The following is a 15,363-nucleotide window of genomic DNA, read 5'->3' on the forward strand; positions in this document are numbered from 1 at the left end:
TTCTGAGGAAAGGAGTGGCCATGCAGTTAATCAGAAAATTTTTGATGGACCACCTGTGTGGCTCTCTGCCATCCAACCCACACACCTTCTTGGCAGTCTGCCCTATTGCTTGCTGAGGAATGTAGCTTCCCTCAGTATTCAAGCCCCCTGGAAAACTGCAGGGGAGTAGACAGAATCTGAAAATTGGTGGTACTTTTCTAGCCATTTTGTTCTTTGATCCCATTTGTTAATGTTGAAAATGTTCTGTTGTAACTCATGATGAAATCTTTTCAGGGGATGCATTCTACAGGAAAATTAAACAAAACAAAATGCGTGTCTTACAATTGGGTGTGAGGAAGATCTTTCTTTATTAGAGAGACAGCTGTCGTGTATAAATTGCTCGTAAATCCTTCCAATCAGACCATGTTAAAACAACCACCATTATGTACGTCTTTTTTTTTTTTTTTTTTATCTTGCCTTTCAACCCTATAGTCCTTTATCCTCCTTCTAAAGCAGAATTGTCTACGCCTTTTCTCATTTGCAAAAACACATAAGACTTTCCCAGCACAGAGTGCTTACCTGAAGTACGCAGAAAAATACTCCAGCATTCTATTTATTTATGCGTGCTGTCACCATGCTCTCACCATGTGTGCTTCAGTTGGTCGGCTGCGTATTTTCAGCTTCACTGTTTTAAGTGCTGTTGATTGAAAGTAGTTAGGAACGCATGTGCAGTTGTTATTTTTTTTTGTTTTACCATTCTGGAAACAGTAATGCATCAGCTGATAGACAAAGCTCAATTCTCCTGTGAAAGAAATGCCATAGGTTTAGAAGTGTTGATCCTCAAAATGACTGAGAGATTTGGGTTTGAGTTCTCATCATATGGAAAACAAGTCTCCCAGGATACAGCTCAGATTACATCGGATGAGAGCTCTTTCCTGTGGCCTTAGATTTGTTGAGTTACCTGTGCCCAAAAACAGAAGCAGCTCCACTGCTGGTATGAGGTAGAAAGATGAAATGTTACAACTACCGGGCTGAGACTGTGGGCTGTGTTGCCCGTGTCTTCTTAGTCTGTCTTCTAAGTGGCAACTTAGAAGAAAGTAATGTGCAATTTCATGATGCCAAATGCCGTTGCCAAAATGGGAGCCCCGGTTGGCAGTGTGACTCCTTGTTGCACTATCTTTGGCACTGGAACGGTCATATAGTCAGATGGACTAAGGAAATGACCCATCTGGAAGGAAATGTATTTATGCTTTTATCGGATTAATCTTCTGTGCTCAGTATGATATGACCACCATCTAGAAAATGAGTGAGTGCCCAGGGAGAGAAAAAAGAACACTTGGCAGAGTGGCATTGCCCTTTCAGGCAGTATAGCTGGGTAGGACTGGCTGGAATTAATTGTGAAACCACACCCCATGGGAATCTTTTTAAGTTGCAAATAAGAAGAAATGTGCTTATCTCTCTCCTAACTTTCGATTTATACTTTAGAAAGATATTCTGAACAGGTAGGTCTTGTTTGATAGCCAGGTTGCACTTCATGTTGAGCATCAATTTTGAAGCATATTGTGGCTAACCTAAGGGCAACTCCTCCTCCTCAATAAGCATTCTCTGTATATGCATTTTTAGGTTATCCATTGATAATGTAGAAGCAGAGCTCCACTCACTCTCTTTCAAGACAAGATCTGTTAAAGACAGCATCCGACGAGACCCAAAACTCTTTTATCAGATGGAAAGCTTTCTGCAGGTTTGTAGGATACCCGTGTTGATGTTTTACTGTCATCTGAATATAGGAGCATTCCTCAGCTCAAAGTAATTTGTGTGGACATGTCAATAAACAGAAGCATTGTTTTAATATGTCGACCATATCAGTGGTACAGAGGTGTTCCAACTACATGGTGTTTGTGAAGTAAGACAGTTGGAAGGATTGTGTTTTTGCTGGGAGGGGTATGGAGTGTATGTTGCCCAAGGCTTGTTGGGCAAGTGTGTTAAAAGCCTGACAAAGATCAGTAGTTAAAATATAAGACAATTTGGGTTGGTCTCTACTTCTGTTCTTAACTTGCAGATATTTTGGGCAGCTGTGATGTTAAGCTGGACCATGTGAGTTTTTACTGAGAATATTTAATTGAAGAGGGGTTCTTAGAAGCTTGAATGCTAAAAAAGCCTGTTTTCTGTATTAATTTACCCATTGCACAGGGTGTATTATTCTAAGCCATACCATCACTGCTTGGTAGATTCTGCTTTTCTTTTTCAGTATCTCAATAACTTCATAGATATTAATGTACATGGCGCTTAACTTTGAAGCAAAGTTGTAGGTATTTTCCAAATATGTGGTGATGCCCGGAGAAATATGCATTACATTTCAATTAAATGATTTTTGTTTCATGCTATAGAAAATTATTACAAGTTTAAAAAAAAAAAAAAAAAAAAAGAGAGAGAAAGACAGATATTGATCTGGAACTTAACCCACCCTGATTCTCAACTTGCAAGTATAGTTAATAGTGTAGTTTTTCAGATGTGAAGGTGATGAAGAAAGAGGTGGGTTAAGATTGAAATAGCTGTCCTCATTTACTCTGAATCATTGGCTTAAATCCATTGCACCCAGACTCTTTAATGTTATGTTCTGACATGTTTGGCTTTTTTTTTTTCGTTTTTAATTTAATAGCTGGTTTTATGTAACACTACAACCTTGTTTAGGCCACATTCCAAAAAATGTTGTGGAAAAAAAAATATCTTTTTATAAATGCATACCTTACATAAAGACTTCCGGTTTTTGTTTTCAAATTATAAGTCATAACCAAGCTGATTAAAAGTCAGCTTTCATTATCTCATCCTCATGAATAAATTACTGAAATATGTGGGAAGAACTTATTTTCTATGTATGCTCTTGTCAATTGTCCAGTTTATTTTCAATCCATTCTTTTTTTTCACTAAATGCTAACCAGTCAGATTTGTTCCTACCCAACCAGCATAATTTACCAAGAAACTTCCTGGCAGCAAGTTGTCTTAAGTGGTCACTCGTGCTTCCAGTTGCCTTCTCACAATCCAGTGCTGCAGCATGAAAAATCTTCAGGGAGTCGTGAATTAGTATCAGAAAACTGATTTGTCTGGAAATTAACTTTCTCCACCAGGTTATTTTGAGTCAGATATGTTCTCAGATGTGATATTGTGCAAGGATGGCATTGAACAGCTGGTGATGCAGACTGGGGAGACAAAAAAATGCAGTGGTTATTCCTTTAAGCAGTTCTGCTGCTCAAAGTTCTGAACTCTTGCCCAGTTTGTATCCTATTCACTAGAATTTGAATGTTGACTGATGCATTTTCCTTGCCCTTCTTTCCTCATTTTGTTGAAATGACAGGAAGTTTCCTTAGATTAGTAGAAGTTCTTCCTCAAAGTCTTAATTTTCAGGCATCTGTAACAACTTCAAGGATGGAACACGAGCTCCTAATATACACATAAGCTCCCAATATACACCTCTACTGTTGTTACTTAAATTATTCTGTTTGCCATTGTATATTCTTTTCTACAGTTTGCTGTGAGACATCTAAAGGAGCTAGAACACCAGAAACGAGAATTAGAAAAGGAAGGAAATGCTCTCATTGACTTTTTCTGTGAGGACAAAGAAACTATGAAGTTGGATGAATGTTTCCAGATATTTAGGGACTTCTGCTTAAGATTCAACAAGGCTGTTAAGGTAAGCACTGTTAAGCTTGCCATAAGGCTGTTGAGCCCAGAATGAGATTCTCACTCTCTTGAAATAAATACTGGTTCGCATGAATTAATAGTTTTCTGTGTAAGGGATGCTTTGTATCTTGTGGTATTTGATCTATTTGTCAAAATGGTGATGGCAGTGGCTACTTTGGTCTTTTAAATGCTTTTTGTGGGTGAAAACTCACAAAAGTGTCAGCATTGGTTACAATTTTTTGTTTAGAAAAGTCTACCTATCGTTAGAAATAATTTTTAGGACTTTATAATTAGCATGAATTAGGTGGATACACAGATTTGTTTTTCTGCCTTACGTAATCTGCAGTTGACAGCAGTTTTCATAAAATCTTTTGTTTAGAAAGAGAGAAAAACATTCCCGATTAGTAAGTAGCAAGCTGACTGAAAGTTCAGCTAACATGCATGTTGTACCTTTAGCTTGCCCTCTACCACCCAGACTGTGGTTATACGTGTGAATAATACACAAATATATTAAACGAAATGGTAGTAACGCTTGCAGACTTCTTAGTGAGAGGTGACTTCATGCATGTTACAAAGGACGTGTTCAGTCATTTGGAATTGAGGGTTTAATTCATAATCACACATTGCATGTGGGTGGTCAATGGATAGCTGTTACTCCAAGGCCCGATGGGGATTGCTTTTCTTAACTATGTAGAAACTAGTCAGAAATGATGAATTACTCTCTTAATTACAAATACTAAAAAGATTTTCTTGCTAAGTATTTTGTGAAGATTAACCTAAAACATTAATGAACTATAGTTCTGAGAAATGAATGTAACATGTGGACAGCAGAGCCAGCAGTCAAAAAAGGTGGTTTATACCACGATGGCCAACTGTGCATATCTCACGTGTTAAAAACACTTTGTTTTTGCAATTTTAGAACGTGCTCATGAGTGTTTAAAATAGGTTTATCATTTGAATGAAACCTCCATAAACATATTCTGGGTGAGAACAACATATTCTGCTGTTCTGTGTCTAACGTAGAACGTGAACATAGTTAAAAATTGTTGCAGATATTATTTGGCTTTATAATAGGATATTCAAAATTAAGCTTTAGCTTTAGTCAAGAGTTAATCCTGTAATCCCATACCTGTGAAAGAAGTCTCCCTGTCACATTTTTCCTGAAATGCAAGTTTTTTCTTTGTCCTTTCTTAGCTGTTGAGTTTCTGAGGTCTCTAGCACATCTTATCTTTCACAGCCCTGTGTCATCTCAAATCCCAGTTAAGAGGTATACATTAACCCATTTATCAAAAAGAGCTTCAGCATTAGACTTTTGTTTACTGGAAGCTTTCAGGCAACTATTTATAGTTGTTCAGTTCTTCTGTTGTCACAACAATGGGAAAATCAAACTAAACAGTGCTTCAGATCAATATAGGTGTGTGGAGTTTTTTTAAACAGCCATGTAGGCTTTCTGAGAACAAAATTAACATGCTGGAAAACTAATTTTTGAATCTTTATGAAGACTAGGCCTTCCTCTTCTTTTGCTGCAGCTGTACTGACTGAAGAAAACCAGGTTCTTCATTTCTGTTGAACTTTCCAGGTTATTTTCTCAAGTTTAACTTAGATTAAATCTGAAGTCTAGAGGTGTCCACTGAAGTGTAGTTGTTCATAGTAAACCACCGCTAATGATTATAGCAGAAAGGTGTTACTATGTTGTCTTTAAACACAAACTGCCTCTTTCTATGTCTTTCTAAACCTCAGCCCCTCAGCCTAGCTACCAAAATCTCTAGCGTGCCTGGGGCAACTTCTGTGCTGTAGCTGTCAATTTTTGAAGCCAACAGCAAACAAGAGATCCAAAACCGGAATGAGGTTGAAGTGGCATCAGTTGATGTCTACGTAATGATCGTGAGACATTGTGCAAGCTTTTTTGTTTGCTTTTGTATGCAAGTCATGTCTTTTCACAAAATTTGTAATCTGTTATGTTCAAGTTGGGGATAAACAGCAACCCTTGGAAACTCCACTTGCTGCTTCAATAACAGTTGTTGTAATATGGGGGGATGTGAGAACGCCGTGACTGCATTCTTGTCAGACAAGTTTGTTTTAAAATAAGAATATAATGCTCAGCTGGAAGTTTACTCAACAGATAAAACTGCTCTCTCTAAACCTACTGAGCATGGACTTGAACGTCTCTGTATACAGCAACAATTCTTTGCTCGGACATAAAAGCTAGTTAGGTTTGATAGATCACATTTTCAGGCTCTGTGGGGACTTGTGCATTTTTTTCTTATGTTAATTGGACTGATATGCCTCCAGCATTAGTTATGCAGGGAACTGCAGTCCGTATGGTTAATGATTACAGACTGGTTGCCATGGTGAATTTTTGTGTGTATGTATTGGGGGTGGAGAGAAAGTGATAGCGGTAGGAACTAACTTTGATAGGAGGAAGTAAAAGGAAAGATAAAGCTGTGTAACTTGTTCTCGTGCATAGAATGTTGTTCTCTGTAACATGGATTTATGCATTTCCTTGTCAGGAAAACAGGGAACGAGAAATCCAGGAACTTCATCATCTGCAAAGGCGAAAGGAGCTGGAGGAGAAACGTCGATCCTGGGCTGCTGGAGAGCTTGGAAGCTTTGGGCGGAGCAGCAGTGAAAATGATGTGGAAATGTTGGCCAAAAAAGGACTCGAAGAGTTTCTTCCCTTCTTGCAGCAGAGACCTCAAAGCCCTTCATACAGAAACCCCAATTCCAAACGCTCTCGACTTTCTCTGGGAATTACTGCAGACAGAGAGCTGCAGAGTTTCCTGGAAATTTCAAAAGAAGAGGATTCCAATAAATTTAACAGCCTTCCCCGTGCAAACACCCGACAAGTAAGACCCAATGTAGCCTGGACTGAATCCAAAGAAACTAGAGATCCCAATTTAAATACCTTGCACTTACACCAACAGTCCGAAACCAAAGGGAAAAGTAGTGACCTGCTGCAGTTGCGTCCAGCGCAGTCCAATCACTTTGGTGGCTCAACCACCAATCCCCATTATCCACAGCGAAGCACCAACTGCAACATGCATGCTTCCAATGCCTCTTGTGAGGAGTCTGCTGATATAAATGCTCTGGCCCTTGCAGTTGAGGAGCACGAACTTGTTAAAGGATTAAGGAAGTTTGATATTCAAGGAGCAAAGCCAGCAGAGGATATGCCTCTAATATATTTAGAGGATGTCGGTGGAACAGATGTGGAGACTCTAGATGATCTAAGCTTGCATTCCCTTAGCACTGCTGATGACGATCTGCCTCCAGCTTGCAGAAGCTCCAGAGAGGCCCACAACCATACAGGCAAGGCAGTGGGTTGCAAGAGTGAAACTTCAGAGCCTGGCAGCAGCAGCCCTGTATCGATGGACACAAGTGTTTCGGGAAGTAGGGAAGATGGGCCAATGTTCTATGTGTCAGATACTACTACTGACTGTTCTTTGACATTGGACTCTGAAGAGGGGAATGATTTTAAATCAGCAGACAATGAAGTAAGAAGTGAGGCTGGCAAAACACGCTCTTCTGTGAATGGTGCTCAGTACAGGCCTAGAACACTCTTCCCAAATCTAAATTCAGCTTCTGCCAAGGATCTGTCTCTTCATGCTTCCACAAATGATAAGGACGATGCCAACAGCAAACACACGCTTTCTAAAGAAAAAGCTGTAAAAAACAAAGACCCTATAGGACCAAAGAGAAACTCTCTGAAAGACAGATCTCCAAGTTCCTCAAAACCCAGTGGCACTCGCCCTAGCCACACAACTTCTTCCAGACCTGTTAGAACTTTGAATGCCTCTGAGAATGAAAGTATGAGGAAAGTGGTGCCTATTTCTCGGTCAAACAAAGCACCAAGCAGTGTGAAAAAGCCAGAAGCCAAGCCAGCGCTTCGTGAGACTAGTACAGTGGAAAGCCGCCTGTCTCGTCGCAGCTCTGTCCGAGGCACTACAGACACACTGCCTAGAAGTCCTTACAGGCACAGCATGTCAGTAGAAGAGCCAAGGTTACAGAGGGGGACTGTCACCTCAAGCAGTGCTCATTTTGAGAGAGACAGAGTTGCTCTCAAGAAGCCAGGCTCTAAACCTGTTAGGAATACTGCAAAGTCGAAGACAGATGAGACGAAGATGTGTCGCTCCAGTGTAAAACCCCAGGCCCCTGTAGATGACACCAAAGTTAGCCCTGTCAGTGCTCCCAAAACACCATCCAGTGTCCCCAGCTTTGCAAGGAATACAGTGGCTTCTTCTTCAAAGCGTGCAAAAGTGGATCTCTCCACCTCGTCCAAACCTCCAAGTATCACCAGATCGGTATCCCAGAGGCTGCCTAAAGTGAAGCCAGCAGCAACCTCTGATGATTTGAGTCCAAAGGAGAATGGAGGGAGTACTTTAAAGAGAGCAAATAGTGCCAGAGTGTTTGGAAAAAGCATTCTCCAGGGAGACACTGTCAGCACAAAAGCAGAGGCTTCACCGAAGGAGCAGGGGGCATTGGAAAAGTCTTCTCTTAAAATGAAAGATGCAAACCGGACCACAATAGGTAAAATACTGAAGCCGTTACTGAAGTAAGGAGAGGTTTTTTGAATCTTGGAATGTCTCTTGCACTGGATGTCTCTGTTGAGGAATTCCTTAAAGCAGTAACATTGCTGATAAGCGGCATCACGTGCTCTTCAACGTAACGCACACCACTGGAAAAGGGCAACTGGTTGTGTTCTGGTCTAAATCCTCTGTTAAGAATTTGAATGTGTTTGAAGCTACTGTGATGGAATAGGAGTGTAGCAGCAAGTCTTTGAGCATTTGTGATATGGAAGGTCACCAGAAGCCAAAAAGTTTAAAGGAGTTAAGCTATGGGATGAAATGCTTTGTGACAGAAAATGTGGATAAAGGCCAGTTTTTGTGTACATGAAATTCTTCCTGGGGCTCAAGCATTTGTGTTGGTTGATTTCTTATTCAACGTCAGAGAGAATCCTGTGGAACAGTACTGAAAATGAATGTAGGTGATTGTGCTTTACATTGTTTCTACTGCCTTGGATTCAGGAACTCTTTTTTGCCTGTTGCAAAGTCCATTGCTGGCAATTGGACAAGCTGGGAACTGCTGGCCAAAAAATAGTAAAACGGGATATTTGCTGTTTGTGGCTGTCTTTAACCTAACTGAAGAATTTTTAGCATGTTTTATGAATGTGTACGTGTGTCTGGAGAAAACTTTCTGCTGGCCAGGAGGCTTATTCTCCAGGAATTGTCTTGCATGCACAAGTAGATAGGGCTGGTGCTTCACAGCTGCAGGCTGTGCCCATTGGAAGGGCCACTAGTAACCACTGGGATGATGACTACTCCTTATCTGACTTGTTCCAGTCACAGGCAAACTTGCCAGCGTTTGGTCATACAGAAGTGCCATATATTTATGATACATATCAAGGATGTTTGCAGTTCAGCTCTTGAAGGCTGCGTTGTAGTGCTGAGCACTTTCTTACGATTCCATGTTTCCACTGGTTTATGTACTACCAAATTACTTGAATGTTGCAATGGCTCTGATTGAGCCATCTGTTTCCCTGCCCCCTCCTCTCCTTGTCAACATGAATATTTAGCATGAAACACGGATCTTACGCATGACAATGTTTTTGTAGACTTCCTTCGTTGCTTCAAATGCGGTTTTTAATGTTTAAATACTCCAAAGGATGACTTCAACTAGTATTTGATAAGCTTTTTACGAATAAAAGCACCTCCTTTTTCCTGCGGATACAAATTTTCATGTCTTGCTAGTCTAAGGTATGGAGAATGAGGGAGAACTTGTTCAGCATGCTATGCATATTCCTAAGGGAAATGTTTGTAGGTGGGGAAGCTGATCACTGTTCTCCTGAGCATCCTATTTAAAGAGTTGCCTTTCCACTCGCTCACAAATGAAGCCTCATTTAATAATAAAAGCAAGAATAAAATAAAAAGGAAATCTCTTCAGACAAGTGGCATTGGCTTAGGGTAGATCTGCTTCTCCACTCTATCCCTCAGTGCTTGAAGTGTATAGTGCAGTGAGAATAAGCTGTTTAATTGCTCATGTGCATCTCAAGGGCTAGTATCAGGGACAGCTACCTTTGTCTTTTGAAGTTGGCAAGGGGCCCATAGTGTTTCACGATGTCTTACTGCAGACATTGTACCCAAACACAAGGTATTACATAGGGCCTCTTGTTTGAGTCTGTCCCAGGGGGAGAATTTATATAGCCCACTTTTTGGCAAGGGTGAATTTTTGCTCGAAACCCTGCGTAAGCTTTTTGCTGCCTCCCTTGTGGGTTACATGAAAGAAAAGCATCTCCCTTCTCCTTATTTGTATCTGTGTGTATGTATGCACATCTGCAAGAGCAGATAATTGACTCTTCTCCTTTATTAAGAAAAAAAGAAAAAAGCAACCAAACTTTTATTGGTAGCAAGCTTGAAAACTAATTTAAATATGTTTTGGTATATGTAAATTTCTATAAATCTGTGTAAAAGAAAACTGAATGTATTTAATGGAACATTTATACATTTCGGAGTAACTCAGTAGTTTAATAAAGTTCCCATTTACTGGGTATGGGCTTCATTTTTCTATTTCTTATTGTACTTTTGGCTTTGGTCCTGGAGATCCCCAGCAACTGGAGACCAGTTAGAGGTACCTATAGGAAAATCTCCAAGAAAGGGCTTTGCAGTAGAAATTCTGGCATTTGAAATAGGAGGCTTGTTTTTGTACTCAGATGCGCAATTCATCTTTAGTTTCTAAATGTTCCTGAGGCAGGGCTTTCTGCACGGTCCTGGGGAGAACAGGAAAGGTATTAGGTGGTGGATGCAACGCCTTGTGTATGCGTTGTGTGCTGAGGCCAAGATGAATGTTCATGGCAGTAACAAGTCTGGATCTGTCACTATCTTCATGCCTTTTGGCTTAGTGCACTTTATTGGGAAATCCCAGTTTACAGCTCCCAGGGCTTTGCAAATAAAGAACAGCCTGTTTTGCAGGAGCAGGTGGTGATTTCTGCACTGTAATTCTGAAGTTTTACCTTCCATCCCATTCTCCTGTGACTTTTTTTCCTGCTTTTTTGCATAAGAAAAAAAAAAAAGAAGGAAAGAAAGGCAGCCAGCCTCCTTGTCCTCAGGGAATACTTCCTCCCCTCTGCTATGGGAATGGTTTTTGGACTGGAATTGCTGCTATTTGCAAACTCGTTCAGCCCCTGACTTTTCTCGTTGGGTGAGTGCGGCTCTCCTGCACGGAGCAGCACGCACCTGCTGTCTGCCAGCACTGAGTGACAGCTGCTGATGGAATCTACGTGGGAAAGCCCTTCGCCATCAAAAGGTGTGTCTCAAAAGTTGGTTTTTCCCTTTTTAAACTTCATTTTGATTTCAAAAGGGTTTATGATTACCAATTCATTATTTAAACTACCGGCTGTCAGAGACAGCGGTGCCCTGTAGGTTTAATTTCCCATGTCATGAGATTTTCCCAAACGCTTAACAGGCTGTGGGGCTGCAGGCGGGTTTGAAGAAAGACACGAGAGCTTTTTTCGGGCTTTGTTGTGCCGAGCAGCGGGTGCTTGTCATCATCATCAGAGGCGAGTCCGTCTCCTTTGATGGCTCTCAAGGTGATGGTGAAGTCGGGGAGCCCGGGGGGGACACGAGGGCATCTGGGGCTGTGGAGCTGCTGCAGATTGCGAGATAGGGGAGCGAGCTGTGGGAGGAGGAGAGATGCTGATTCATACTTGGAGGAATTTAATATTCACATCTCATGTGGGAACTGCATACAAATGAGGGGCTCACTGCATCCCTCGTTACAACAGCTCATTAAATTATTGGGAGAGACAGAGTTCCCATCACGCCTCCCACAGTGTACAAGTCTGGACTATGTCATTCAAAATAACCCACTGGTATCTCTCTCATCTTAGGCTCTGGCTGTGTGGAGGGATGCAGAGTACTGCCCGTTGGCTCTGACCTAGCCAGGCACAAGTGAGCTCTGGGTTGGGAGTGAATCACAGCACATGCTGGCTGGCCACTGACCCTGAGTTGTCCTGCCCTGGCTGAAACTGCATCCCCACGTGCCAGGGAGAGCTGTCCTCCAGAAGGCGTCTTTGCTGCTGCTGTGAGAACGCAATCCTGGCGAGAGGGGCCCAGCTAAATGCAGCTCCTTTCAAATTTGGCCAGTCAGTGTTTTCCATTAGCTTGATACATGCTGTTTACATCCTACTGCTGCCAGTGCCAGAGATAACTGCCTTGGGAACAGCTCCCTGCAGGTATTGTTAGCAGCTGCTGAAAACAAAGGCGTTTGTTTTAGCCACGTCACTATCTAAACAGCCAGAAATAGATCGCTTTTTTTATTGCTGGTAAGCCAATAAAAATCAGTCTGGTTCTCCTGGCCAAAAGATGCCTTCTGGAAATCTTGCATGCTGAGAGGGCTGGCATCTGCGCAAACACCTCAGCAACAGCAAAGAGCATGATGCTGAGGCAAAGAATGCGTGAAGGGCTCTCGTGGCAACCAGGCATTTCTCCTCCACGTGTCATCACCACCAGCATCCACTGCTTGCACTTGGACAGAATTGCTTCCAGCCAACACTGTGTGGTTCCTTGCCGCATAGTTGGCCTCTGTCTCTTTTTAGGCTGAAAGCTGAGACTGCAGAACACTCGCTGTCTCAGCTAGAAACTTAACTCTGATTTTAAAAACAAATCAAAAAATCCGTCCATCTGCTGATGCCCTTCCTTTCTGCACTGGGTCACGGGGAGCGTGGAGGCCATGCTAGGATACTGATTCCAGAGATGGTAATCGGGTCTGTAGCTGTTGAGCAAGTGCTTGGTTGGTGGCCTAGTCTGGAGGGAGGGGGGAGAGAGTGGGGCATTGCAGAGAACATTTGCCCCATCTGAAGCAGGGGTGCTGGACAGGCTGCCGTTGAACAGTTATGCATCTCCTACTTTTGATCATGTCTGAACAATAGCCCCTGTTCTTTTCCCTGTTCTATCCTTATTTCTTTGGGAGGATGAATGATTACAGGCTTTGTTGCCTCCTCTTAGGCCAAGCAGAGGAGAGAGATGAACTCTACCTCTGTTTTTTTTTATTATTTTGATTTTTAACAATAGGACTTTGACCAGCGAGCAGAGCTGGTAGCTTCAAATAACTCTCAGCTGCGCAAGGGCCCTAGAGCTCCAGGGAAAAAATGAATGGATTGCCTGTGTGCACTTTGCATAGTTTCTTCCAAAAAAAGTAAACGTTTCCATCTTTTTGGTGGTCTAGAAGTTCAGGAAGGAATTGAATGTATTTCTAAAATGGACACGTGCATGAGCAGTAGTTCTGAATTACTATCTGGTGACTGGCGTGCTGCCTGTGGAAATGAGGGAAACGTGTAAGAGGGAAAACATGATGATTACAAATGAGCAGGCAGAGCTGAGACAAGTTTTCAAGAAGAATGTGGAGCTTTTCTCTGTTCATTACAATCCTTACACTTCCCTGGGCGTCAGCTGTTCCTGGCTGACCCAGCTAATAGCACGGCCTCCTGGAAAAGCCAGGGGTCCCCAGCACCTGGCCTTGCTCCATCACTGCAGAGAACACTCCAGTAAGCACTGCTGGAGCCACTTCAGCTCTTGTGCTGAGCAAGGACATGCTGCGAGCTCCACGTTTTTGTTCCCAGTCTTTCTTATGCAACATTTAAACTGATTCAAACCTATTCCCTGTGCGAATCTTCAATTTCTCGTTTGGGGATGAAGGATGATTGTAAATGTGGTTTTGATTTTTTTTTTTTTCCCCCACCCTTTCACAGCTGTATTTGCCCCTTTACATCCCATGACTGTTTCCTCCCGCTCCTATTTCCTCTGTTACAGTTTTCCATCCCGCTCTATTAAATTTTCCGGCTTCTACTAATAACTCATCTCCCCTCTTTATCTCCCTTTCGCACTCTGGTGTTTCTGTACTCTTCAGCTCACTCTATTCTGTTCTCTCAGTGTCTCTGTGTCTCTGCAGTCTTTGGTGGCTGTTCTGCTCCTTTGATTTTTTTTTTCTTCCTTTCTGCCATGAGTCACCTTTCTCCAAACAACTGTCTGCAAAGCCTGCAAGCTGACACTTTTCCCTGCTGCTTCCAGTAAGAGGTGGGAATTCTTTTTCACATTTACAAGTCTGTATTTTGTAGCTCTGTTTTGTCCTTGAGAGCAAATTGCTGGAGGTTGCTGTCCCCAATGAGAGAGATCACCTCAAATCATCTTAGAATAACATCAAGGTTGGAAAAGACCACCAAGATTACCCAGTCCAATATTCAACCTGCCCCCACCATGCCCACTAACCATGTTCCTCAGTGCTACATCCACATGGTTCCGGAACACCTTCAGTGACAGTGATTCCTCCACCTCCCTGAGCAGCCTGTGCCAATGCTTGCCACGCTGTAAACAAGTTTTTCCTAATATCCATATCTATATATCTATAACTTAATTTCTAACACCCAATATCTCATCTTTTTAGTGCTAATGCAGCACCCCACCATACTGAGCAGCCCATGTGGGCATGGGAAAATTTTGCAGAGGTGGCTGAGGAAATTCTGCCCGAATAAAGGTGTGGGTCATTTAGCTCCGTGGTTCCGGTCTGTAAAGCCCTAATTGAAAGGACATCAGCAGCTCAGTTCAGGATGCCTCACCCACCTGTGATCTTGGTGCCACAAGCAAAGGTTTGTGCAGCCAGTTGGGTGCTGTTTCCCTGCGCATCCAAGCAAAGTAATTGCATCATATCTCAGCCTAGCATGTAGGTGTCCATGGTACAGGCTGAGGCTGCAGCGGCTTTGTTTTTCTCTTATATGGTGAGGACCAAGACCTCTTTATAAGAGCAGATTGCTCTCAGAAGACCAGAGATGGCTCTTGGAGAATATGTGTTCAGTTTTCCTTCTGGTGCAAGTGACTAATTGCTGCACCAGAGAACACTGAGTGCGTGCACAATGTAGTTGGAGAGCACAGGCACTGCTGTTTGCTCTGAGCTCTTTTTACTCATATATGCTGTGTGCCTGCCCAGTATTGCTCACCCCAGGGTAGGCTTTGAGGGCAGTGCCCCCAACGACCCAGAGAGAACTGGGGAAGGAAGCAGCTGAGCCCCTGCCCCAGGGAAGCATTTGCTACAACTGAATGTTTCTGCCAGATGTTTGCTTACCCTGCTCTTAAAGGGCTTACCAATAATAAGAAGATACGGTCAATGTTCCCAACGATTTTCTTGTGTACTCCAGGATGGGATGTCTGTTTATAAGGATAAGGCAAAGCAGCTCATCTCCTGACAAATGTGATATTTCAGTTGCATATCTTTCCTTGCAACATGGCTTTGATAATGAACTCAGTGTATCCACCCTTAGAACCATCATGTTTATCCTAAATAATTCAAATGTTTAAGTACATAAAGCAGCAGCTAGCTAGTAACCCTGGAAATCTATCTAATATATTTTCATTGCACGAAAAACTGTCTTTGCTCCTCAGAAGGACTTGATGCGATCTGTTGCCAGAGGTTTGTCACTCAGTGGAAGGAGTGTGGGATGGAACATAGCAGCTCCTGCTGGTGCCATTGTCACTGCTCCAAGGTGTGAGACCACTTATGCAGCAAGGGGAGAGAGCGGGATCAGAGCTCAGGATGGTCCTCAGGCGGAGCAAGGTAGCATGGAGATGGCCACAGTGAGAAGATCAGTGTTCAAACAAGGCCACCGGGTTCATGCCAGCACCCAGAGACCAGGGCTCTGGTATCCCCAGCCCACGTGCAGTGATA

At 42.6% G+C, this 15,363-nt stretch overlaps 1 protein-coding gene across 1 annotated transcript in view; it reads left to right on the forward strand.

The window, feature by feature from the left end:
- FHDC1 (FH2 domain containing 1) overlaps window positions 1-10,106 on the forward strand; it is a 30,277-nt gene extending 20,171 nt beyond the window's left edge. The window contains exons 9-11 of the mRNA XM_042871386.1: window positions 1,603-1,720; window positions 3,503-3,667; window positions 6,168-10,106. Coding sequence (XP_042727320.1) covers window positions 1,603-1,720; window positions 3,503-3,667; window positions 6,168-8,210 — 2,326 coding nt within the window. The 3' untranslated portion in view covers window positions 8,211-10,106. The remainder of the gene's footprint in view (window positions 1-1,602; window positions 1,721-3,502; window positions 3,668-6,167) is intronic.
- Window positions 10,107-15,363: the final 5,257 nt, after the last annotated feature.

This window comes from Lagopus leucura, unplaced genomic scaffold (genome assembly GCF_019238085.1).
Source record: "Lagopus leucura isolate 7727_CA_CO unplaced genomic scaffold, USGS_WTPT01 Super-Scaffold_100004, whole genome shotgun sequence".
Classification (NCBI taxonomy): Eukaryota; Metazoa; Chordata; class Aves; order Galliformes; family Phasianidae; genus Lagopus; species Lagopus leucura.